Source organism: Nymphalis io, chromosome 25, assembly GCF_905147045.1.
Source record: "Nymphalis io chromosome 25, ilAglIoxx1.1, whole genome shotgun sequence".
In the NCBI taxonomy this organism is placed as follows: domain Eukaryota; kingdom Metazoa; phylum Arthropoda; class Insecta; order Lepidoptera; family Nymphalidae; genus Nymphalis; species Nymphalis io.
This window is the reverse complement of record NC_065912.1, coordinates 722,256-749,500: the sequence shown is the minus strand read 5'-3', so window position 1 is coordinate 749,500 and position 27,245 is coordinate 722,256. Positions and strand designations below refer to the sequence as shown.

Genomic DNA, 27,245 nt, shown 5'->3' with positions numbered 1-27,245 from the left:
AGATTGCCATAATTTAAATAAGACTTTAAAGTTAATAATAGTAATAATTATTACTAAATCTTTGTAAAAGATGTTGATCGTGCATTAACTTTTTTAAAAATAGAAAATACCTCAATACCTCAATTATAGACTTGTCTTATAGTAGTTTTATAATTTTATTATTTACTTATTTACATTTATATTAAGAAATACATAACTGTTTATAAAACATTAAATAATATATTTTACAACACTTTAATTAACCTCAATTAATATTATATTTAGACTTAAATATTTAGCAAACTTATAACCTAGCATAGCAACACTGATACAACATAATTTCGTTTGTGCCGCTGAGATATGATGAACAGTAACGACGCTTTCAAGTTATCCATTTATTTTATTTGATATTTTCACGTATTACTTAGTGATAGTTAAGTGATTACAATTATTTAGTGTGGATTGCTTACTGGCTACGTGTAAGTACAAAGTTATGCCTAATGTATATACTTTAAAAAAGTAATTTATTACCGCGCCATGTTATGCCGCCCGCCATTCTTTCAATTTATTTTTTGTGACTAATTCCTTATAAGTTATTTTCATTAAATTACAAGTTATATTAAGTATTAAATACTTCCTAATTAGATTATTTATTATAATATAAACAAAACAACTGTCTTTTATTAGAAATTGCAGTTAAGGTTAGAAAAATAATTACGCGCTTAAATAAAAAATATATTATTTAACGCGAAAAAAGCATTATTTATAATGATTCTTATAATAAGAGATTTTAACATGTTATTCATAACACAATTCTCGTATTAAAAATTTGAGCCATCTAATATCCACAAAAAAAAGAAGGAAGTGATCTAGTATGTTTTATAACCGTGACCTTAGTTGGGTAAGTAGTAATATCATACAAAAAACGTGTTTAAAGTTTTTATATAATAGCTAGTTTCTCAACATATTTTGAAATGGATTTTATTTTTAAGCTTTTATTTACTCATCTAATATTTATTTACTAACCAATATTTGATCAATATTTTGTAGATAACTTCATTAATGTAATTGTGTATTTTTCTATGTTATCGTCACTATTATGTGTTTAATTGTGATAAGGTTTTATTTATAACATTGTTTGAATGATTTTTTTTTTTATTAAATAACTCTAATATGGTGTGAAAATATTACAAGGGGATGATTTTTTTCTTAAATTAACATTAATTATACCAAAATGGATGGTTCCAATCCAATATAACTTATCACACAGACTTTGGCCAAAATATCAATATAAGCCGTTTTTGTTTATAAAATTGTGTTATTCAATCTGTATTTATTAAAAATCAATTAAAATTGAGTTAAAAATACATATAATATATTATGTATGATTCAGCAGTTCAAGGACCTTGAGACTAATTAATTGTAATGATAATTAAATCAATGATCAGAATAGGTAGGGCTAATTTATCTTAAGTTGGTGAGATACAACAGAGTCGTTACAAGCACAAAATATTATATTTTGAATGAATTTTACTTTATTGAAAGTAAATATCGAATAAATGGTGGTAGGGCTTTGTTCTACTCTACTGACTACCAGCAATGATTAGTATTGTTATGGACCAATTAGAAGGATAAGTTAGTCAGTGTAACTACAGGCAAAAGGGACTTAACATGTTCGTTTCCAAGGTTGTTGGTGCATTGACGATGCACGGATGTTCGAAATAGCAATGTCTATGGGTTGCCGTGACCATATACCATTAGATGACCCATTTGCCAGTATGTCTATTTATCGAAAAATGAAACTGTCATTAGAATCTAAAGGCATGCAATATTTGAGCATAAATCGAAGAGGATTAAACATAAGATATAAATCATTATTTGGTACACAAGAAACTATAATAAAGTTAATAATTTGTAACAAAAGAAGTTCTTTATTTAAATTTTGTACAAATATCTACATATCTATAACAATTAATTTTGTGCAAAAGGTCATTATACCAAAAATGACTTGAAATTTTTAGTTACATAAACAAACTATTAAAAGTTTTTATTGAAAATAATACTTGGAAAGTGAAGCGTTTTGTCAATTTTTATATATATTTTACTGGTGAAGCTCTACTATTTCATGTCCATAAAACCTCCATTTTCACATACATGTTTCAAACCTTTTGTTTTATTTCAGAACATTTTATGTATTTAATATAGAATTGTTACACTTGCTTAGAGATTGTGGAAAATCTTCCACTTTGTGGGTCTGGTATTCCCTCTGATTATGGTCTTGTTGCATACAAACTTGAGCATTATTTATTTATTTATTAAGGTTTACCAACATTGTATACACTGTACCAACATTTTATACCAAGTTGTATACACTGAATATAACACTAAATACATTTAAAAGAAAATATAGAATAATGTAATAACTAATATTATAAGTAAACACCGCTATTAATTAAATATAAAAAGAAAAATGTAGCCACAGCATATTCATATAACATTAAATATAGATAAACTTAAACTATACAAAATTACATCAATATAAGAAATTCCGAGACAAGAAAAAATGTATCTTTAACTATTAATGTTGTGTAGGGGTTGAATACATAAATAAAATGCTGTGTCTTCTTCCGAATGTGAAATCAATGATGTCAGAAGTAAAAAATCAGCATTTCTCTAAACTAAACTAAATAAGGCTAAACTTTTCTTCTGCCTTATTAAAAAAAATACATATATATTTTAAAGTATGTAAGCAGAGAAATATATAAAGTTGAATGTTATACTGAAATGTTTGCATTATCATCATAATTAAATTTCTTTTATACATATATTTGTAGACTTGTTTATAACAAGTCATGTTGTGCACAAATAAAGCTATAGCTTAGAAGGAAGCATGGTTATTTACACATGACAACTGATGCATGAAAGTCATTCAAGTGTGCTTTCGGTAATATGAATCTGAAATTTATAAAATGACCTAATATATATACTATATTTGTAGGTATATAACTTTTGTAACATTATTGTTATTCAATTGAATATTTTAAGGATGATACTTTATATTTGTATATAAAATTTCGATATGTTTGTCGTAATTCTTCGCTACCTAAACGGCTTAAACGATTTTGATATTCTTGTACATATAGTCTGGTTTCTTCACTACAGTTTGTGGCGGTAGGTGGCTCTGCTGTGTCGACATCTAATTATTATTTAATTGAACGACGACTTTTTTTTTGGCATTTAATAAAAATATCCTTTAATTTCACCTCTCAATATTTTTAATTCAATGCTATATATGCATTTTTTTTTTTGATATGAATTAAATATATTTTATTGAAAATATATATCTCAAAAAATTACAATACAAGACATGAAAAAAGGCTAAGTTTCATACTGATTCGAAAGTTTTTTAAGTTAAACATGAGTTTCGTTTGTCCGACGTTTGAGTTTGTAGCAACAGAGGGCTTCACGCTACGTAATTTTTGTTTTATCTTTTATTCGGTCATGTTTTTTATTTCTTTGAAATCATTAATTCAGTTGCTAGCTACAATAAAATGTATTATTTAAATACTTTTTATCCATCAATGTATGAAAGTGGTGCTTGTTATTCCTTTCATAAACATTTCGGTTAAGTTTTTGATTATTATTCTGTTTGCTGATTGTTTGCTGATGGAAATTCTGGGGATACGAAACAGAAAGAGGTACACAACATAACCGACGATAATTCAAATCTAGACTAGCGTTGCGTCCAAGTACTTGATTAGTTTATTTTCGTCGCTCTGCTTTAAGGATGCCTGGGAGAAAGCAGGATGGATGGAACAGATCTTAGGGATAAGAGTTTTGTACATCTTCCTCATCTGTATTTATTTTTTTAGTTTCATTGGTGTACAAAAAAAAGTATTTGTAGGGTGGTGGTAAGCCAATCTTTTATCACGGTAGCATGCGCAAGCGATCCCGTGGCGCTCCTCGTTAAGACGGAAAGGGTAGCTGGTTTTTTAGTGGGTATTCCGATGTTCGCGGCGCACTCGGCGCCTTGGACACCGTCGAGTCTCACATACCCCGCCCCCCCAACGTACCCGTGGGGAAAACGCGTAACGCGTTTTTCCAGCGATAATAAAAGAAGGCCAATCTCTTTTGCTAAACGCATCTGTAGCTCCTCTCGTGAGGAGATATTTTCGGGGGGCGACGCTGACTCTAGCTGCTGGACTAACTCGGCTCCTTAAATTGAATATGTAAATTATAAAAATCAAATAATATAAAAGCCTGTCATTGTTAGTTACGACATCCGTCTTATATTAGCATTTGCAAATTTCAAATAACAATTTGTAAAGATATTCGCATAGTAAATAGGTATTCGGAGTGGCGTATTCAGTGTCTCTTGAACCTAGGTTTCTCTTAGGGTCAAATGAGATATATGAACGAGATTTGACTTGCAAATACACTATTTACGAAACACATTGGTATGTTAAGTTAAACGCGTGTTATAGGACAAATATTGAAGATGTTCTACAGTAAAATGGTCGTTTAGTTTAATTATTATGTTTTGTAAGTAGGAGTTCTATCTCTAACGTTCTGTCTCTAACGTGACACACACGTTGACCATTCAAATACGTGTTAAATAATAATTTAATAATTATTTCTTATGTAGTATTAGACACATGCATGTTTCCTCACGATGTTTTCGCCGTAAAGCACGAGATTAATTATAATCACAAATTAAGCACTTGAAAATTCAGTGGTGTTTGCCCGGGTTTGAATCCACGATCATCGGTTAAGATTCACGCGTTCTTACCACTGGGCCATCTCGACTTTTTATATATAAGAAATATTAACTATTCCTTAAATCGTCAGTGAGCCAATGACCTTGGAAATAAAGATGTATGTACCTTGTGCCTGTAAACCGGCACTCGTCCTTCAAACTGGAACACAAAAATTTGCTTAACCTCCATTCAAATGTTGCGTAGTATTGTAATGTCGCGCTAACATTCCATCATTGAAATTTTTCCCTCATCGCACTCTTGAACTTTAAAATACTCTTTTCGAGTTATCTCAGTTATGTTACAATGTCTTATTTACAAATTATTTATATTATTTTATATTTACGTTATCTAAAATAAATGAAAAGCTTTGAAATAGAATCATGTAGGACTATCAAAAAATCGTTTATCAATAGATAAATATACCAAAATCACTGGCAACACGTCTAGAGAATTGTTTAAAATTTTCGATGACAACAAAGGTATCTAAAAACGAATTTGCCCATACATACAATACGTGTACAAATACAACCGAAATACACATATGGTATAATTGTCCATAGTATTATCATTATGCAGCTCATATGTTACTGTTAAATATTAATGACCTATTCTGGCGGTAGTTTAAATATTTTCTTAGATATTATGCAGTTACAATGTTTTACTTTGGAATAACTTAACTGTTATCATAGCAAAGTTGATTGTTTGTTACAAATTACAATTGTTAGCGGCGGGTTATTTGATCGCAACGGATTAATGGCTTAAACTGTATATTGTTTAGAGGGTGATTAATTAAACAAAGTTCTGTTTTCTTCTTTCGTGTGCGAAGTCAATGATGACAGAAAGAGAGATGATGATGATTTCTGCCAATCACGGTCAATCTCAAGAGATATTAGACAACCGCGCAATACATACCATAGTGCACTAGTGTGTGTGCAAACACAGATGCAATCTACTATTGTCAATAGCCATGTTAACTTATAAAGGGACAGTTATTTTGAAATCACAGACAGACACTTTCATTTTATTCATTTGTATAGTATATGGATCAATATTAGGATTACATCCTAGGACATTATTCACACACAGCCATCTGATCCCAAATTAAGCAGAGCTTGTACTATGGAAACCAGACAACTGATATACTACATTTACTACTTTTCTTTTGTAAATACAGACTTATATAGATAATTACACCCAGCCTCAGGACAAACAGACATGTTCATGCAGACAAATGTCTGTCCTGGGTGGGAATCGAACCCACAACCTTCAGTGTGAATGGCAGGTATCTACCAACCACGCCAACCGGCTTGTCAAAATATCAGATCTATGTAAACCCAAGAAAACATAAAGGTTGATATTGGTTTGTAATTTTTAGTCTGTGTTTAATTGTGATTCAAGATGTGTCTGTGCATCGGCAATTAGTCTCGTTATTTCCTGTGCACTTTTGTAACTGTCCTATGTCCAGTTTATTTTTGTACTAAATTAGACTCTATTGTTATATACTTAGAGTACATATTTGTAACAATTTAAAAGATTTGGGTTGTCGATTAGAGCTTTATTATTGAACTTTTTTAAACAAAGGTCATTTGAATAGACTCTTATTTTTATATAACCTGTTTTTTTATTAATTTATTAAATTAATTAAAGCTTTTAAAACAATTACGAAACGAACGAATGATTAAAACGTTTCACATTAAACGTTACATATACAAGCATTGAACATAAGTTCGACTTTTAAATAACGTTCATGGCAACCAAATAAGTTTAATTTCAAGTTAGTTTTCTAAAATATCTACTTTTTTAAATCACTTCAATTTTTCTAGAAAATTTTTATTCATACAAACATACTTAATTTTTTTCTTAAAGTATAAATGATTTTCGAAGTAGATATTTATTTCAGTGCGAGTTCAACGTTTTGTCTTACATGCTGTCGAGACTGGCATACATCCAATAATGACTTATTGTTCGACGTGTCGCACGTATTAGAGGAGTTCTATGAATTGAAAACACGTTCATATTTACGCTATTGTAAAATTAAAAATAGTAATTATAACTGACTTCAGCACGACGTTCGACGATCTTCTTTTTTTTTTTTTTTATAAATATAATATTTACAAAGCAAACGTAACATTTAAACGTCTAAAGATCTTATCAATATATTACTTGAAGAAATAAGGTATTTATTCTCATTATTACATGTACATAGTAAGATATATTTATGGAAATAATCAATTCAGTTTAACTATAAAGTACACGATTACATACAACTTTAAAAAGAGCGATAAGTAATAAAAAAAAATATGCGCGAAGCTTTTGAATTTCTTTTCGATGATTACTTTGATATTGTTCACTGTTTCTCATGAACTGTACACCGTCAAATTAAATATAATGTATTGAGTTATTAGTTTTACGTGTTCAAACAAAAAAGATATCTTTTCTTTAACAAGTTTTCGCCAGCGTATTAGCGAGGAGGGGTGATAAGTATAAAAAAGTAGCTATGTCCTTCCGTGGGGCTCAAGCTTGCCTCTTAACAAATTTAATGAAAATCGGTTCAGTAGTTTAGCCGTGAAGGCGTAACAGGCAGACATTCACGTTAATAATATTAGTATAGAATCGAATTAATATTATTTTATTTATTATTACAGCACCAGCTACCTCATATCCTATGAGTTATTCCTTACACCGTTGATTGCCTGAAAGAGATCTCTATGTAGCGATAAGGTCGCCAAAATTGTATGCTGCTTTTATTTAGGCTGTATCCATGTTTTGTATTTTTTTTTTATCTTTGTGGTGTACAGTAAAAGTATAAAGTATAGATTCAGAAGGTTTTCTACAAATAAAAAGTAGCTTAGAGCCATTCCACTTTCGAAATGTAAATAAAATACAAGTTGCTCGTACAGAACCAGACTCGTCTTAGTAGACGCGCGCCACGCTAGTAGTTAAATTATTATTACGTACTTAAATTTTAGTTGCTATAACGGTTAATACACTACCGGCTTTGAGTGTAGGTAATATTTACATATGATGTACTTTCTCCCCGATTTGAAAATTACCCCGGGGGAAACAAATTTTGTAACTTGCGAATAGTCGTATATATATCATATAACTTAAAACGTCAGTCAGTATGACTGTCTCGTTGGTATAGGGGCTAGATATGACGCCGCAAATCCTGAGGTCCAGGGTCCCAGGTCGGGCCAAGAAAAAGTTATTGGGTTTTTCTGTCGGAGATTCTCAGGAGCAGTCTGAAAGTGTGTACAGTTCCGTGTTTCGTAAAGCACAGAGATAGACCGCCGTCCGAAATCGGTCAGGACGACATCAACTTAAAAATAAACGATATTATTTGTAAGTAAGGGCGTTTATAATGAAAACCTGATTAAGATTTTATTAAATTCGTCATATAAAGGTCGCATAGATCATGTGTCTGAATATAATAATGTGGGCAGTGCCCACTCCGTCAGTATATGTATATGAGAAGTTGTTTTTTCTTCCGAAGACCAATATTGGTAGATCAATATTTTAATATTGCTTAGAGATATCTTAGAAATGTAATATTTTTGGCGATTATTGTAACAAAAACTACATCATGTCTTATATTCTACCACCAAGAAGTAATATTTAGTATTAGTGTCTTTCGATTTGAAAAGTGAGTAAGCCAGTGTAACTACAGGCACAGTTCCCAAGATTTGTGGCGCGTTGTCGTAACGCGTGCGGTAACTCGTCACAAGTTACCGCAGCTCATCAATATCCTATACCTTGAAGCCAATCGCCATTGCACTATGAGCTATGTTCTTAGCTCATTGCTCAAGTCACATCGTTATTTAAAGAGGTATTACAATGCATTCCGAATATTAGCTAGTTATAAATAAAAATGACCTAACATTGGCAATAAAGTTCAAATAAATATTTACTCATTCGCTCCAATTAATAAAAATATATGCTAATATATTTCGATAAGACGCGTGACACAAGCGCACACCGTAGCTTCCAACGTCTCTTATAACTCCTTGGTTTAGTAATATGGCTTCCTTCCTAGTTTTCGGTTTACGTCAATCACTAGCTCACAATTAAACGGCTCAAATCAATCCTAATATTATGAATGCGAAAGTTTGTTTGTTTGTTACGCTTTCACGTATTAACTTTTTAACCGATAGGCATACAATTTGCCATGTTATCAGGAATATATGAACAAAATATCTGACCCCGGCCCCTTCACCCCCTTAAGAACGTTTACAGGCTGGTGACACTTTTCCCGCTCTCCTTACAGTATGCGGGCAGAAACTAGCTTGCAATATTTTGAATTATAAATCAGTAAGTATTCGAAATGTAGATTAAATTAATTTGTTTATTTGTTAATGATAAACACGATAACTACACACACCTTAGGTTGAACGGGGCGCTGATAAAGCGAGATAACGTTATTATTATTATAAATGTCACGCGAATATCTTCCTTTTGCTATATTTTATACGTGTCATATTTCAATGTACGTGTATTATGTAATATTCAATTCATATATAGTAAGGAAATTTAACTTATTTCTCGATACGGTTTAGTTAAGTAACACATATTAATATTATAAAGCAACTATGTCTGTCTCAGTAATGACTGAACCGGTTTTGATTTTGAAATCGCGGGATAGAACACTTGTTTTTTACCTTGTAGGTCGCGGGTTGAATTCCTATTAATATTGTATATATATATATACTATATTATAGTACGAATGGCAACCCAAAATGCACCAGGGGCGCATACATTTCAACACTCAATAATTCAGTTTAGGTTAGTTAGACAAGTGCAAAGGATGCCGGTACGCATGTTTAAAAATATTATAATTGTTCTGTTGTTTATCATTTCAAGTAGTTGAAACATGTGTCGTGTAAATGTTTGTTTAGATTTGAATGTGAAAAAGTTAAACAGAAGCTTTTTTAAGGGGCTTTTGCATGGCATCGACGGCGGTTGGCGTGGTTGATAGATACTTGCCTCTCGTGCCGACGGTTGTGGGTTCGATCACACCCATGACAGACATTTCTGTGTTATATAGGTAATTATCTATTATGTGTAATGTAATGTCCCAGGATATTATTATGAATTAATAACTAGCTGGTACAGGTCTGGTTCGCTCAACGTAAACAAGAAAAATGAATTTTTTTGAAAAAATATATATATATGTATATTTAAAATATAATAAAAATGTATATAATATTAATTAACTTCTAAATTCTTGAAGGTACTCCAATGACTCTGGCCTTCAAATTATACAGTCTCCACTCAATATATAACGTCTAATTTTACACTTGTGTTAGTGATCACTCACATCTGTTCATGAAGCTAATGACGGCCCTTGCGACTTGTATTCGGATTGTGTGTGTGTGTGTGTGAGCGTGTGAGTCGTGTGGTACAATGTGTGAGGGACGGCGATGGGTTTATAAGATTACGATATTAATCGTAAAAGTTTTTATTCGATACGAAGACTAAATAAAAGATAATTATTAATTCGAATTATTTATCGACGGATATATATAGTACATATGGATTAAATGAGAATCCAATGGTCTAAAAATTCAAATCCACGTCCGATTTCAACTCAAATAATATCGCAAGCGAAAAACGTTTCTAAATATTTGAAAAGCGAGCAAAATAATTGTTTTGCAACATGAATCAAACCTTCTTAAGGTCGTCGGTCCACCTGGCTGGAGGGCGCCCTACGCTGCGCTTGCCGATTCGCTTTTTTTTTTGCGATTGACTTTTATTGATATTGATTTTTATTCGATTGCGATTGACCGACGACCATAAGAAGGTGGCGGGCACCAACTGGATGCGGAAGGCGGAGGACAGGGAGCTTTGGCGCACCTTGGGAGAGGCCTATGTTCAGCAGTGGACAACGATTGGCTGTTGATTGATTGATTGATATGAATCAAACCGTTGACTTCGTTTGTACAAGTTGCCAATAAGGCCTTTTATTATTACGATACACTTTTATATATTTTATATAGATCGTATAAACTCACTTTTGTATTTATTATTTTTCACTAGGCCATCTCGGCTTCTATATATATACGTAGCCTTACTGGGCGATATTTTAGAAATTTAGTCGTGGAGTAAGGATACTTGTTATAATTATACCCATTCACTTCAGTTTGTAATAAAAAAAAAACAGATGCCTGCAGCGAATTTGCACGATTTGGGTTATGTAAAGAATTTTCAAAGCATTGCATACGTATTAAGTATTATTCGATTGCAATATTTGTATGTATAGGTTTATAACTACACCACATACTCGGATGTATGTTTTATCTCTCTCGGATTGAGTTGTCCGAAAGAGATGGTTAATTAATAAAAACTTTCGTTGTATAAGTTGTTTTCTGTTTGTATTAAAACTTTATGATGTACATATAATACGAGAGAATACGCCTTCGAGGATAAACCACTGAATCGATTTTGATGTAATTTGCTATGAAGCCAGGTAACCCAAGGAAGGACTCGGCAATTTTATCTGCATCCCTCCAACACGCGGGCAACGCCGCGGATGAAATCTAGTTAATAATAATAAATTATTATTTCGTTGTACCGGATGATCACTTATGTAATATAATACTTAATCAAAAAATATTATTGTTTAATTTTATACAAGACGTAATCAAATTTTTTAGGCCACAAGCAATTTCCTTTAGTGTGTATAAGCGAGTTTGTTCACCCCACGTATCTATTCGTGTGTGACGTAGAGTTATAATATTAATACACTGTACAATATTTTATACGTTTCGTTTTTTCCTAAAATAGGAAACGAAATTACTTTATATGTAATTGAAATCACTGGTTTTAAAATTTTTTAACTGTTTTATTTGTAAACTATAACAGAGTACTTTTCGTTCGCGGCTTTTCTTGCGTGTGAGGGGGAGGAGATGTTTGGTAGCTTACCTTATGTTTTTTTATGTACTACTGAAAATGTGTATGCAAGATTTCATAATGTTTGGTTGATTAGTTGAGACGTAAAATCGAAACAAACAAATAATTGTACCCACTTTTGCATTTATAATATTATTAAGGGTAGTCTAAAATTTAAAGTTGTGTTTTATTAACAACGATTAATTTATTTATTTTTAAACATTACAATGAAACAATGAAGATTTGAATGAAAAAGGAATTTTGTATAAAAAATATTCCATCGATCGACTAAAGCGATGTCTAGATTTTGTAAGGTCTATGGAAGTTATTGTTTTTTCAAACTTTGTGTCTTAGTGGGGTTTAATCGTTGTGAGGACTTCTTATATATATTTATATTTATAGGCGAATAATGACTTCGATCTTTATAACAATTAACTTCAAAGTCGAAATCGAAGGAATGTGAACGGCTTTATGACGTTTCTTTGTTCGTTTTGTTATAAAAGGAACAAGTGCTCGCCTAGTGGTCGAAATTCGACCGTTTCAAAATCGTTAATTATATAAAATTTTAGGAACTTTTTTTTCAACATCTTCGTTCCAAAGATTGGTGCGTATAGGCGATGTGAGAAACGTATAATATTACTGACAGCGCCAATATCGTTGGACAATGGTGACTAAATACTATGTGACTTCAGGAGACCCATCTGGCCGTCCATTTGCCTACCCATATAAAATAAAAATAGATTTGTTTTTTGTCCAACAGTAAGACATTTTCAAGTTACCTTAAAGTAAGGCATACTTTACTGAATTATAAAAATTGATATTTTATTTCATTACTTATTAAAGTCCGGTTTCATGTAATGAATATTAACTATTCGACGCCTACGTCTCCGCTTATATTGTCACATGTCCATTACACTATGTGCAATGTCGTGTTTCTTTGTACGTACAAATTTTTATTACACATTTATCTTAACCGATGATCGTGGGTTCAAACCCGGGCAAGCACCACTGAATTTTCATGTGCTTAATTTGTGATTATAATTCATCTCGTGCGTGATGGTGAAGAAAACATCCCGAGGAAACCTGCATGTGTCTAATTTCATTGAAATTATGTCACATGTTTATTCTACCAACCCGCATTGGATCAGCGTGGTGGAATGAGCACTAAACCTTCTCCTCAAAAAGGCAGAGGAGGCCTTAGCCCAGCAGCGGGACATTAACAGGCTGTTACTGTACTGTACTATATCATTATAATATAGAAAAGTCAAGGTTGCGTAGATTATAAAAAATGCTTATAATTGACGATCGTTGTGAGCAAAATCGTATTTATGCAAGTAGTGCAGTGCGTATGCGCATGCAGACACTTAACTCATGCAGGCTTAATTGTCCATCGCACTCGTGAATGTAACAATTGTTATCAAATTGTAAAACGATAATGATTGTTGGACTAGAAATGTTGATTTCATTTTTAAACCGTCCATTGGGTTTTTATTTGAGAATTAAACGTTTAAACTGCTATTGTATATGTATATGTATATACATACCACACAACACGACGATTGAAGTGTTTTTATGAGCCCACTTGAATAAAGAATATTTTTTATTTGAATATTTGTTTCATAATTATAATTCTTATTTATCTAAATTATATATACATAGTATGTATATATTTTATATTTATAAGAATTCTCGGTATTGTAATGTAGATGTAGCTTTAGATAACATTTTTACCGAATTTTATGAGGATAAGTTAATAATTTTAAGATTTTTATATTCATTGATATTTAGTTTTGAAATTTTTGTTTCCAGGTATATCATGAGTCAGATAGTAACTCGTAAGGGACCGAAAGGAGAAGATAAAGAAAAGGTATATTTGATCTTATATATTTTCAAGTTCTTAACCACTTGCACTTACACCATTGTGTTCCTTTTATCGATTTCCGTCCTGATGGCAATTCTCAATGGAGACTAACCAACTTCCTCAAATATTACAGTGCACACGTTTACACGCAAACACTGGTACACACCATTGACTGGTGATAGTAGACCTGGACCAACGGCGTTATTGCGCATTCCGAGGCACGCGAATGTTTCAAATATTTGGGCTGCTAATGATAATTTCCTGAAACAAAAACTCAATAATCGTTTTGACAAGAAACTGGTTTTAAACCCCTTAGCTGGTTTTTAACCCCGGGACACAAAAAACAGGACCGTCAGAGCGTCACGGTAGCATGCGAAAGCGATCCCGTGGCGCTCCTCGTTAAGACGGAAAGGATACCGCTGGTTTTTTAGTGGGTATTCCGATGTTAGGGGTCGACGCTTTGGACACCGGCGAGCCCGCCATACCCCCCCACTGTTCCCGTGGGGGGAACGCGTAACGCGTTTTCAAAAAACAGGCTATTTTACGTACCGAGTTAACTGTCGCCGTGTCAGTAAAGGTTCTTTCAGTGCCATGTGTAAACAGCCTAACCGGTCACGGTGTCGAACAAAATAGGTTAAAAATGAAGTTTTTGCTTCAACAGGAAATTTGATGACAGACTTGGCACACGCCACGGGTTTGAATTACGCTGTTGTACGTGATTTTTTTTCACTTTTGTAGTCCAAAATGCGATCCTAAAATATAGGAGCCCGCCGATATATAATCCCATATACTGTGATTTTATAAAATTGTTCTATTTATTTTTGCGTATTTATGTATCTACTACTTCTATCCAGCGGTTTAAGTAGCAATATATTCAATTCAATAACATTTCCTCAGGGTCGTAGTGTTTGGACTATTTGGGTAAATAATAAATATCGATTCTAATTCGGTTGACACGCGTAATGAACGATAACAATATAACATAACAAAAGAAGAAAAAAAAATTTAGAAAATTATATTTTTTTCTTAAAAGTTATACAAACTTTTTACACGTTTATAATATAAAAATGACATTTCTTTTTTATTTGTTAAATTTATAGGCTTATTAAACTTATTTATATATACATATTTTAACTGAACACGCAGTAGCACCACAACAATAAATGTACTGACTTCGTAACTCATTAAGTTATTCAATTCGGACGGTCAGTTCATAAGAAAATGCATAGAATCTATCAGTTTTAATATAGTGTAAGAACTAGATTTCAACTTGGAATCCGCAATGCTCGTAAAGGGAATTCAAAGTCTATCAGTTTCCCGCTATAAAGAGTATCTGTCAATGTTCTTGTTGCCAGATGAAAATATAGATTATCGTTGATTAATATACAAAATGACAGATAGTCTCCAGTAATATTTGATAATAATTCGTATCACTTTTAATGTTATACATTACAATATGACTTAGTCTTAGAATAGAAATATGTGCTACTTGAAACTGCATTAATTTTAATAATTTGTAAAAGTATGTCCAGTAGTATCACGAGCACTATCATACAGGTGTTATGTATACTAATATGTAATAGTGGCCAAGAGGAAAACGAAAACGAACCTAAGCTATATATTTATAATCGCTATGCAATTATATGTTGTACACATTAAAAAGTTTATGGTATAACCGGTTGTGTACAATGCCTGTTACATAGATCATAGCTTTTCTTATTATATATTATACGCATATATACCCATTACTCCGTTATTGAGGATAATAGCGTGATGTTATATCGTTTATATACTTCCTTTAAAAAGGGAACCAGGCGCAAAACGGCTTATTTAAATCGTACTTGAATATCTCGATATAGGCACGTCTAAACTTACCAATCTGAAGCACTAGCTCACTTAGATCTATTAGATGCTATTTTTATCCATACTTTATTCATAAACTTCTTGAACTATATTAAAAAAGTACGGAATTAAAGTTGTTACGTAGCGCCATCTAGTACTTAGAGGAGAAACTACACGAAACTTGGAAAGTACATATACATACTAAATACATATAATGATAACTTAGTAACAGCCTGTGAATGTCCCACTGCCGAGCTAAGGCCTCCTCTCCTTTTTTGAGGAGAAGGTTTGGAGCTTATTCCACCACGCAGCTCCAATGCGGGTTGGTGGAATACACATGTAGCAGTATTTCAGTGAAATTTGACACATGCAGGTTTCCTCACGACGTTTTCCTTCACCGTCAAGCACGAGATGAATTATAAACACAAATTAAGCACCTTTTTTTTATAGAATAGGAAGGCGGACGAGCATATGGGCCACCTGACGGTAAGTGGTCACCAAACGCCCTTAGACATTGGCATTGTAAGAAATGTTAACCATCGCTTAGATCACCAATGCGCCACCAACCTTGGGAACTAAGATGTTATGTCCCTTGTGCCTGTAATTACACTGGCTCACACCCTTCAAACCGGAACACAACAATACCAAGTACTGCTGTTTTGCGGTAGAATATCTGATGAGTGGGTGGTACCTACCCAGATGAGCTTGCACAAAGCTCTACCACCAGTAGAATTACATATATAAGTGGTGTTTGCCCGGGTTTGAACCCACCATCGTCGGTTAAGATTCACGCGTTCTAACCACTGGGCCAGCTCGGCTCATGATTACTTAGTAAAATTTTAATATTTTTGAATCTAAATGAAAGTAAATTATAAATTGTTATATCATGTTTATTATAATATTTTAACAGAGACAGACGGATAGTCCAGTTAAAGAAATGAAAAAGAAAATAGCTGCCAACGCTGAAAAAGAGAAACAGGCAGCGGAGAAGAACGCGGAGAAATCCGTCCAAAGCGACAAAAAGGCTGAAAAATCCACGGAGAAGGTTGCGGAGAAACCTGCCGAGAAAGAGAAGAAGGAGAAACCCGATAAGAGCTTAGATAAGAGCATAGATAGAAAGGATAAAGCGGAGAAAAGTGCTGAAAAGACCGAAAGTACTTCTGATAAGAAAGAGAATACAGCAGATAAAGCTTCAGATAAAAAAGAGAAGCAATCAGATAAAAAGGACGGCCCCGCTGAAAAGGCAAGCGATAGCAAAGAAAAGAATGGAAAGGTATGTGCAACTGTTCGTTTTATAGTAGCCGTTGCTGGAATATATATTAATTGTTTATTGTTGATATTAGTGCTATTGGGCAGGCCCCCCTACAAGGTGGACCGGCGATATTGGAAGGGTCGCGAGAAGCCGTTGCGGAAATCCTTGGGGGAAGCCCTTGTCCAGCAGTGGACATTTTCCGGTTAAGATGATGATGATGTGGATCGTTTTGTGTCGAAATCCTCTAGCCTGCAGAAACACTAATAAAAGTTATTACGATTTACAAAAGTCAGATTTAAAAAATCATCAAACACAGCAATTAATGTATAGTAAGATTATGTTAATTAATTTTATAAGTACTCATAACTGTTGAGTATTTAGCTGCTTAGAATTTTTTCGCCTCTACTGACACGTCTCTTATAAAATATTTAAATGTATATATTTCTAGATGGATTTATCCGAGGAAAAAGCAAAGAAGCCCGAGACGAAAGTGAAGGAAAACGGCGCTGCAACGAACGGCGAACAGAATGGTGACACGGTGAGTTCGGAGGACGAGCTCCAGGAGTCGGACGTGGAGCGGGACGAGATGTTCCCGGAGCTCGCGTACGAGGACTCGGACGGCGAGACCTTCGAGCCGCCCACGCCCGAGGGGCTGCCCAGCCGCAGCTACACGCGCCGCTCGCAGGTGAGGCCGCAGCACCGCCGACGCTCCGGGTGGACCGGCCATCGGAACGTGTGTATCGATTACGAAGTACTCGGAACAAATATACGTACATTCATATCAAATATATTGAATCGATTCCTATGCATTTACGGCTTTTACCAGTAAATGTTATACAAGGATGACTAGTTAAACAATGCTGTGTCTGCTTCTTTCAAATGTCAAATTAATAAAGACAGAAAGAGCACCGTTACATACGAAGTACAACACGTCACGTGTTTAATCTTTTTCTGTAATAATGAAATATGAAAAATAATCTTGTGACGAATAATCTTAAAAAAATATGAGAGGGAATTTAATTGAGTAAACGATTTATAATTATACATAGGCAATAAAAAAGGGATTATGTAGTTTGTATTTAATAAATCGTATGTCTTCAATGTTGCCGTTTTTAAAGGTAAGTCGTTTTTAGTTATGTTTTTTTTTTTCTGTTAGTGCTGACAGTTTTTATAACAAGATGGTCTATGGGTACGACGACGCATCTGTGAGTACTTTATTTATTTTTTTAGTGTTTTTAAAAAAGGAATAAATTCTCGTCTTATAAGCGCTTTAAAGTACTTTGATATTAAATTCAAAATGAAACTAACAATTTGTTTGATGCAAATTTTATGGTATTTGGAAATATGGTTCGTGATTATGAAACGAAATCAATTGTGCCTCGGTGATAGAATGTCCATTATCGAGAGTCCAATCATTCGAAATGTATTAATTGTCGAACATAATATAAATCATGAGTATTTGTAATGGTGGAATAAAAAATTTAAAAAAAGGACTTTATCAATCAATAAACTTTATCAATCAATAAAATTTACTGGTGGTAGGGCTTTGTGCAAGCTCGTCTGGGTAGGTACCACCCACTCATCAGATATTCTACCGCAAAACAGCAATACTTGATATTGTTGCGTTCCGTTTTGAAGGGTGAGTGAGCCAGTGTAATTACAGGCACAAGGGACATAAAATCTTAGTTCCCAAGGTTGGTGGCGCATTGGATATGTAAGCGATGGTTGACATTTCTTACAATGCTAATGTCTAAGAGCGTTGGTGACCACTTACCATCAGGTGGCCCATATGCTCGTCCGCCTTCCTATTCTATAAAAAAAAAAAAACAAAAAAAAAAAAAAAAAGGCACAAGGGACATAAAATCTTAGTTCCCAAGGTTGGTGGCGCATTGGCTATAAGCGATGGTTGACATTTCTTACAATGCCAATGTCTAAGGGCGTTTGGTGACCACTTACCATCAGGTGGCCCATATGCTCGTCCGCCTTCCTATTCTATAAAAAAAAAAAAACAAAAAAAAAAAAAAAAGGCACAAGGGACATAAAATCTTAGTTCCCAAGGTTGGTGGCGCATTGGCTATAAGCGATGGTTGACATTTCTTACAATGCCAATGTCTAAGGGCGTTTGGTGACCACTTACCATCAGGTGGCCCATATGCTCGTCCGCCTTCCTATTCTATAAAAAAAAAAAAAGATATGTATGAATAATGTACGTAAGAACAAAGATGGTACCTCTATATATTATATTCTCTCGTCACCATTAATACTTAGTGTTGTGTTCCCTTTTTAAGGGTTGAATGAGCCAATCTGATTATAAACACAGGGGTGATAACGCCTTAGTACCCGAAGACGGTGGCGCATTGACGATGTAAGGGATGGTTAATATTTCTTATTAACATCGTCTATGTGCGACGGTGACCATTTACCAGCAGTCGCTTTGTTTGTCAGTCTCCCTACCCGTTTTCAATTAAAAAGTAATAAATTCGGGGAAATAAAGAGCTTCAAGTGTTTGATTTAAAAAATAATACAGATTTATTACATTTTTTTGGATACATTGAATATTAGCAGCAATTCGATTGAATATGAATCGTGGTTTATATTATGATCGACAATAAAAAACACCAATTAATGATACAATGTTAAAGTATATATTATTTTTATTATGTCACCCACTAACAACACAAGTGTACAGTCCAGATTAACTAATAGTAAGGCAGTGGTGTTGTGTCCGTTCGTACTAACCCGTGTGGTGTTAGGTGAAGGCGACTCGCACGCCGGAGACCCCGCGCCCCGCCTCCGGCAAGAACGGCGACCGGGACTACGTGCCGGACGATGTGAGTCTCACTTGCAACCAATACGGACGTAGCTAGGCGACGGGTGTGCCTGTCTCGCTTCCTTTTATAGGCTTATACGCATGGCGTCCTTGTTGCTCTCGCAATGCCCCCCTTAAAAACTGGTCCCCTATTTACGTCTGTATCATTTTTTTAAATACATAACAGTATTACTCGTAAGGGTTCCAGCAAAGTAAGTTTATGTTGAAAATAAAACTAGCTTTTATTTAATATCTATAATAAAATAAACAGTGGTTTAGTATATTGTAGTATATTTCAATGGCAGAAAAGAAAGATAAAAAAACAATTCGGACCTTGAATTGATATGACATAATTGGTCCAGATGTAAAATATTAAAGATGTAAAATTTTAAATATTTAGAGGAAGTAAAAGTCTTGCATAGTAAAAAAAAAATACTTATCAAGGCTTGTTTGTATGAAAAAAAAATTCTACCACTACACTACCACTAAAGGGTGACCAAAATTTCAGCTCAGTCAACTGGTTTAAAATTCAGTTGAAAGTTTGGCTTAACTCACATATACTAACCGGTTAAGTCAATGAAATCGATCGTAGGAAAGCATGCTACGCAGTAAAGGCATTTTAAAGCATTAGCGCTTCGCTATCAGCCGAGGCACCTTATGTAAGGTACATAACGCTCATCATCGCCACCCACTCATCAGATATTCGACCGCAAAACAGCAGTACTTGGTATTGTTGTGTTCCGGTTTGAAGGGTGAGTGAGCCAGTGTAATTACAGGCACAAGGGACATAACATCTTAGTTTCCAAAGTTGGTGGCGCATTGGTGATGTAAGCGATGGTTTAACATTTCTTACAATGCCAATGTCTAAGGGCGTTGGTGATCACTTACCATCAGGTGGCTCATATGCTCGTCCGCCTTCCTATTCTATAAAATATATATATATTGAATCGTAAAATGCTAACAATGACAGCTTGACATAATAGGAGTTCACTCCTCGTCAGGCCTGTCTAGCGGATGGCATATAGCGTTATAAACGAAAAGGCGAATCGTAAAAAACGTGACAAAATGAATACATGTACTGTGAAAATTGGCTTATTTTGCAGCAAATCGTGCTACAACTATTACTAATACTACTTTTCTACTACTGCTTCTTATAATACTAGAGTATGTTAGCAAACAACTCGTTACTAATATATTACACAAACACGTTTCATGCTTTTTCATAAAGATCGTTCATATGTTTAATTACAAACAAAAAATTTCATTACATGACTTAGCATATGTCTGCGGAAAAAATCTCTTTATGCTCCTGTACCGTTGAAAGCAAAGAAATGTATAATCGGTTCGTTTGGTTTCGTGATGGAAAAGTACGAAGTAATTAAAGTAATAATTAATCTCAATAATCCTTATCGAGAATAGCTAATCTCTTAAAACTTATGGTATATCAAATATTTCACGATTATACATTTAAAAAATATATATTTGAAATGTAAATTAATAATTGGTTATTCGGGGTGGGCTTAGGAATTTGTGCGATCACCCACTCATCAGATATTCCACCGCTAAATGACACGAAACAACTGTACTTAGTATTGTTGCGTTCCGGTTTGAAGGATGAGTGAGCCAGTATAACACAAGGGTCATAAATCTTCATTTCTAAGGTTGCTGGCGCTTTGGCGATGTAAGAAATGGTTAATATTTCTTACATCGCCAATGTCTATGAGCGGTGGTGTCCACTTCAGATGGCCCATTAGCCCGTCCGCCTACCTATAACATAAAAATATGAATATTAGTTATAGAAGATCGTGTTATACACTTAAATATTTATTCAACGCCACCTGTGTTTGCCTTATTTAAATAGATTTATCATATTGTTGACAAAACATCAATTTTGAATTTTATCCTATAATGTTATTGACATAAAACAATCATGTCATTTATGGCTTGTGGTTAACGTTTTGACAATGTCTTATTTATTTGTTGATATTGAATTTGTTTTATATTCAATAGAAGTTTCATTAACAGCATGTGAATGTCCATTGCTAGGCTAAGGCCTCCTCTCCCTTTTCGAGGAGAAGGTATGGAGCTTATTCCACCACGCTGCTCCATTGCGGATTGGTGTAATACACATGTGGCAGAATTTCAGTGAAATTAGACACATGCAGGTTTCCTCACGGTGTTTTCCTTCACCGTCAAGCACGAGATGAATTATAATCACAAATTAACCAAATGAAAATTCTGTGGTGTTTGTCCGGGTTTGAATCCACGATCATCGTTTAAGATGCACGCGTTACTTACCACTGGGCCATCTCGGCAATATAAGTTAACATACATTCAATTTTACTATTTATTCATCATCGGTGCGGTTAGCCGATTGCAAACCTCGTTGTCCCAATTTTAATCCAATAAAATATTGGTCAATTTTACTAAAAAGTCTCGGTTTTAGTTGAGGTTTTGGTAATTATTGCTTCGACGTGTAATACGTCAACGTGTAAATAAAGTTAAAGAACTTTCTCTTCGAATCCACTCGTGCTGACGTATTTTACAATAGAGTATTTCTTGGTCAGTTGGCTAGACTCCGAATGTTTACAAATCGGAATTAATATTTAATATGATATAATTATGTGTTTAATCGTGGTTGAGAAAAATGAAGTCATTCGTAGCGTTAATTTGCCCACTTTCAATAAACGGTAAATTATAACAAAGATTGCCAATCACTAAATTTTTGAAAAGACAAATATTGCAATGGAAGCAGGATAAATATAACAATTTGGTGTTAAATTATTAAAATTGATAATTTCATATGATTTGAATGTATTTCAGTCGAAACTGCTGAAGTTGAAGGACGACGCATTACCGACGGACCGCAAGCTACGATCAGCGGATTCGCCGAAACCTCAGGATAAAAAAATAGAAAAAGTTCAGGAGGGGAAGAAGTCCGATTCGCCTAAGAAGGATCCCCTCAAAGCGGTCCAAGAGGAGCCGAGCAAGCAAGATGAGAAGGACAAAAATGAAACTGAAGTCGAAATTGAAGTCGCCGTTGAAATTGAAAATGAAGGTGAATATCATAAATAGTTATTTACAAAACAGTTATTTAAATTGCATACATATCTTGGCGTGCGGCATATGTGTTACATCTTATGTTGTTTATATATAAGCGTGTGACATATGTAGTAGGTCATGCGAAAATAGCAAATTCGCTTTCGATTTTTTATTTGCCCTATTTGACCAAAAAGGACTACTAGTATTATTTGTAGATATTGTTTTGAATTTGTTAGTAGTAATAATAATGGTTACACTTAATAACTGTCAAAGTATATTGAATTTCATATATACATAAGTTATAAGTAACCAAACGGCTTAACTAAAAACAAATCTTTTATGTAAATTCAAAAGGTTATAATTAAATTAATTGAAAGTGTCAGCTCGTGTAGCGATCGAATCGATGTGCCATAGAGCGGTATGACGATAAGTGTAGTGTGACGTTTCCACTCCGCAGACGAGCGGCGCGTGAAGGCGGACACCAACTACTCCAAGTCGCGAGTGAAGGTGTCGCCCTACCGCCGCAGCAGCCGCCTGGCGGACCAGACGGACCTGTCGCTGCTCGCCAACTACACGGGTATACATACATACATACATACACACACGCACACAGACGAACGCATCCGTATACAGACGCACACGGTATAAATACAGTAAAAATCACGTGATGTTAAAAGATCACCTCTGGCCACATTGGCACTGAAAGAAATGTTAAATATTCTTTATAACGCGAAGGAATCTTAGTCCCAGAATTAAGATGTAGCGTTTTCTGTGTCCGCGTATACATTGACTTGCTCACCCTTCAAACGGCGATACTAAATATGATCGATGTGTGGCTGTAGAGTGCGTAACGATTAAAAAATCGTATTTTGATTTATATACAACATAAATGCAATCTCGTCGAAAACTGAAAGTCTGCATCTGTTGTACCAACGTGAGTCCCGCAGGCAACAACACGACGATGGAGATGGACATCACGGAGTCGTCGCTGGACGAGCCCGAGAGCCCCTACCTGAGCGGCCTGCGCTCCATCCGCGCGCGCCGCTCCTACCGCGTGCTGCACGAGGTGGCGCTGCGGACCGGCCCGCGCGCGCCGCGCCCCGAGCCCGGTACGGACCCGGACCGGAACGGGCCTATTCCATACTCAATTCAATCGATTCCGGTATTTTTGTATAATGAGTTTGTAACTTATCGAGGCTTCCTTATCGAAGAATATTCCTTTACGTAATCATTACTATCGAACGAAATAAAAAAATATATATATAATAATTTGATGGCAACATCCTAAATTGTACAAACGTTCCAACTAAATAACACTTATAATCCGAAGCTCACACCACCTAACCTAACCCCGGCTAACGCTAACCCGGCCCGTGTGCGCGCAGCCGGCGCGGGCGCGGAGGCGCCGCAGCGGCCGACGGGCACCGTGGTGGGGCGCAAGCGGCGGCCCGAGGCGGCGGGCGGGGCGGCGGGCGAGGCGCCGCGCGACAAGCGGCCGCGCCTGCTGGAGCGCCTGGCGCGCCCCTTCCGCGCCGCGCCGCCGCCCGCGCGCCGCGCCGCCGAGGTGACGCCGCTCGTGCTCGTGACACGGCCTGTTGTGGCATCCGCTTGTTCATTTTGTTCAAAAATTTATATCTTTATTTAGTACACTTATGTAACTACATTATCTAAAAAATGAGAGCAGTGTTTATGTAGAAAAAAAATGCAATAAATTGTCAATTATCACAGCAATTTGCAACTTCAGTAGTGTGATGAATAATGAGCGGTACTTGTATCCCGCGCTAAATTATAAAAATAAATTCCTAATGAATTTTCCTATTTCCACGCAGATCGTTGGCATCAACACGGACTTACCGCTGAGCGCGCCCGTCGCCTCCGCGGACGCCTTCGACCCGGAGGCGATCAAGCCGCAGACCTGCCCCGCTCCCCTCCCCGCCGACGGCCCCCTCCCCGCCCCCGTCAGCGATAGAGACGGTAAGAGATGTATTGTGATGTAAGTGATTATAATACGATACTGTTTGTGAAAAATGTAAATGAACTAAATAAAATATTCTTATCATCTAAAGCAAAATCATGAAAGTGTGAACATTTTATTATGGTTTGAAAATTTTGTAATTAAGAAAAGGTTGACAAGGTAATTAGCAATGGTCTAAAGATTTAACCAGTGACTTTTTATATTTGCAACAGCCAGCACACAGAAAACATAGTTAATAATATATTTTTTGTCTATTGATGTATAATTTTTAGACGATTTGTTCGATTAAAAAAAATCATCAAATACAAGGAGTATTTAAGCCCTTAAAATGTTTGAAATTGTCAGAGCGCAAAAGACCTTTGCTCTTATTACGTTTTAAAAAAAATTTACATATCTATGTGAATTGGATTCACAAAATGAGTTGTAAGTTTGTTTGCATTGCTTACAAGTGGTATCGTTGTTGGGACTGTTATTATACATTAGAATTATCGTGAAGCCTTCTCGTAGTACAAATGTTGTACTTTACAAATTCGTGTCTCGAAATACTATTTTTTTTTTTTGTTACAAGATGTCGTCGTTACGCGAAATTGAACGATTTGTGAAAGGACTAGCTTAATTGTGCTATAACTATGGAAAAAGCTTTTTTTTAGTACGTAATATATATTAAATATGAAATCGTTTGAAGCAATAATGTATTTTAATCATTTTGATATTTTTATCTAGCGCTTTCAAATAACTTTCAATATCACGATAGAACGGCGACATCTCAGTAAGGTTGTTACGTAGTAGAATTTTATATCGTGGATTTTATTAAAAAAAAAATAAGAAAAAAAATATATTCGAGAAGATTGTTTCGAAATGCGCTTACTTCAATATATATGGTAACTAATAATATAAACGGAGTTTTATGTTTGTTTTTTATTGAGTCTAATGATGATTGATGGGTAACATTTATACAAAGGTACTAATTATATATATATATATATATATGTCAGAAATAAAACCTACACTGAAAATGTCAAAGAAAAACAAAAGATTACTCTCAAAACAACCCATTAAGGACAATAAAAGGCAGACACCAACGTAAGTTTGTAACGTTTGAGCGAAACGTTTCTGACGAAATGTTTTAGAGGTTGTTTATATTATGAAGTACTCGCATTTCTCGTCGTCTCAATTATATTCGATATTTTGTATAATTAAAATTTGAAGCGGTGAATAAATTATCATAGTTTTTTTTTTTAAAGCGTATGAGAAGTATTTCATATATATGTCGGTATTACTCGTTATAAGGCAATTATTCAATCGTATTAATATTTATTTTTAACGATTAAATGAAAGGTTTATCTCTGTTTAAAAATGTCTTCAATGAGTTAGATTGAATAAAATTTTAATAGTACTATAAATAAAAGGAATTTGCCAGGTTTAAAAATATTGTCATCTCTTTCCTATGTTTTATATTAAAAAGAGATAGCACATTTCGTAACCTTGATTAGCTTAGACGTTGCTATCTCTTTCACACGTTTTATATTAAAAATAGATTGCATTTTTTTTTGGTTAAAAAAAAAACAAATTCAAATCAAATTTTTTAAGCAATCGTCGATTATAGTGATGAATTTGAATACGTTATAACGAGTAATGCTAACGTTGAACGTGTTCACAGAATATAATTATATCGGTAGAGAAGCGATGTACGTTCGTTGTGTACCCGCAAACGGGTACGGCGTTTTAATCTTCGACTAATGTCTTAGCTAAGTTTTATCACGTGACTTGTAGATATATTTCGGGATGTGTTATTGATTGATCAATTTGTTATTTAAAATTAAATCTTTTATATTCTGGTAAGGTTTGTTTTTTTTTTTATTTTGGTGTGGTGGTTATGTCTAATAAATAATGTCTTTGAATTTCGAATCATTGTATTTTGTTTTTTTTTTTGTTTTTGCAAAGGCAACTCTAAACTTATACGGAATTTTGACGAGTAAGTTCAATTAATTAATAAAATAATAACAAATTATTCGATCAATAACATGTCCACAATAATTATAATTGTTTTTAAAGTCGAATCGACAAATATTCATCTCCAATCTACGAAGTTCTCGATTCGATTTTAAAAAATTTAATATAGTTTAGTTTATAAGTTTTATTTTATAACATTTTGGTAAAGAAATGCGGGTCTTGTGCATTTTAAACGAATTCGAGATAGTTTACAACAAATCGGAAATAGTGTAAAATATAAACTTGCATTTCAAAATATAAAGCTAAAAGTATAATGAGTTTTTTATTTTTTTATATTTTATGTAATAGCTCAATATAACGACCAAAAATAATTAAGTTTCTTATATACAAACGATCCCTACGTTTAAGTGTCTCAGATATTATTTAATTGAAGGAAAGTTGTCAACATTTGTGTTACCGACACCCGTTCTGTAATAACCTTAAGTTGTCAACAAAGATTGATACAAAAATTATGTATTCGTTGGTGGCTTAAGAGTTCCAATTAGTGGTAATCGCAGAAACTGTTATCTTTTTCAGCGGTAACGCACTGTTACGTAGGGACTGTCGTTAGTTTTATTGTTATAAGGAAACTAATATGTAACAAACTTAATAAATAAAGTTTTTTTTTTTTTTTTTAAATAAAACTCACCATGACAATAGATTTAAACCACCGAAGCGACGCCATATTATCTAATTTGTTTAACGATTCACTGTAATTAGATATGTTTGCTGGCAACACTGCAATTATTATTTGGGAATTCTTTTACTTCCATAATATTTTTTCGAATGGCAACATTTTGAAGAATGGTAATTGTACATCATTTCTAGTGATATTTCCATGTACTAAATTA

General features: G+C 34.3%; 1 protein-coding gene across 5 annotated transcripts; it reads left to right on the top strand.

Annotated features, from left to right (window-relative positions):
* Positions 1-308: 308 nt before the first annotated feature.
* Positions 309-27,028, top strand: LOC126778148 (translation initiation factor IF-2-like). Of its 5 annotated transcripts, none has more exons than XM_050501566.1 (10): positions 309-458; positions 13,431-13,488; positions 16,235-16,597; positions 17,025-17,114; positions 19,330-19,407; positions 22,209-22,443; positions 22,885-23,004; positions 23,375-23,536; positions 23,813-24,021; positions 24,257-27,028. In XM_050501566.1, the coding sequence occupies exons 2-10, from the start codon at positions 13,438-13,440 to the stop codon at positions 24,422-24,424; spliced, it is 1,476 nt and encodes a 491-aa protein (XP_050357523.1). In that variant the 5' UTR covers positions 309-458; positions 13,431-13,437; the 3' UTR covers positions 24,425-27,028. The 5 variants fall into 5 exon arrangements, with proteins under 5 accessions (XP_050357523.1, XP_050357520.1, XP_050357519.1 ...); XM_050501563.1 differs by having other exon boundaries at positions 17,025-17,261; positions 23,813-23,991; XM_050501562.1 differs by having other exon boundaries at positions 17,025-17,261.
* The last annotated feature ends 217 nt before the right edge of the window (positions 27,029-27,245 follow it).

Excerpts from the sequence above, each read along its gene's own strand:
- LOC126778148 (XM_050501562.1), top strand. The coding sequence starts at position 13,438 with ATGAGTCAGATAGTAACTCGTAAGGGACCGAAAGGAGAAGATAAAGAA. Across the intron at positions 16,598-17,024 it reads GCAAAGAAAAGAATGGAAAG|ATGGATTTATCCGAGGAAAA; the intron begins GTATGTGCAACT and ends ATATATTTCTAG. Across the intron at positions 23,537-23,812 it reads CGCGCCGCGCCCCGAGCCCG|CCGGCGCGGGCGCGGAGGCG; the intron begins GTACGGACCCGG and ends GTGTGCGCGCAG.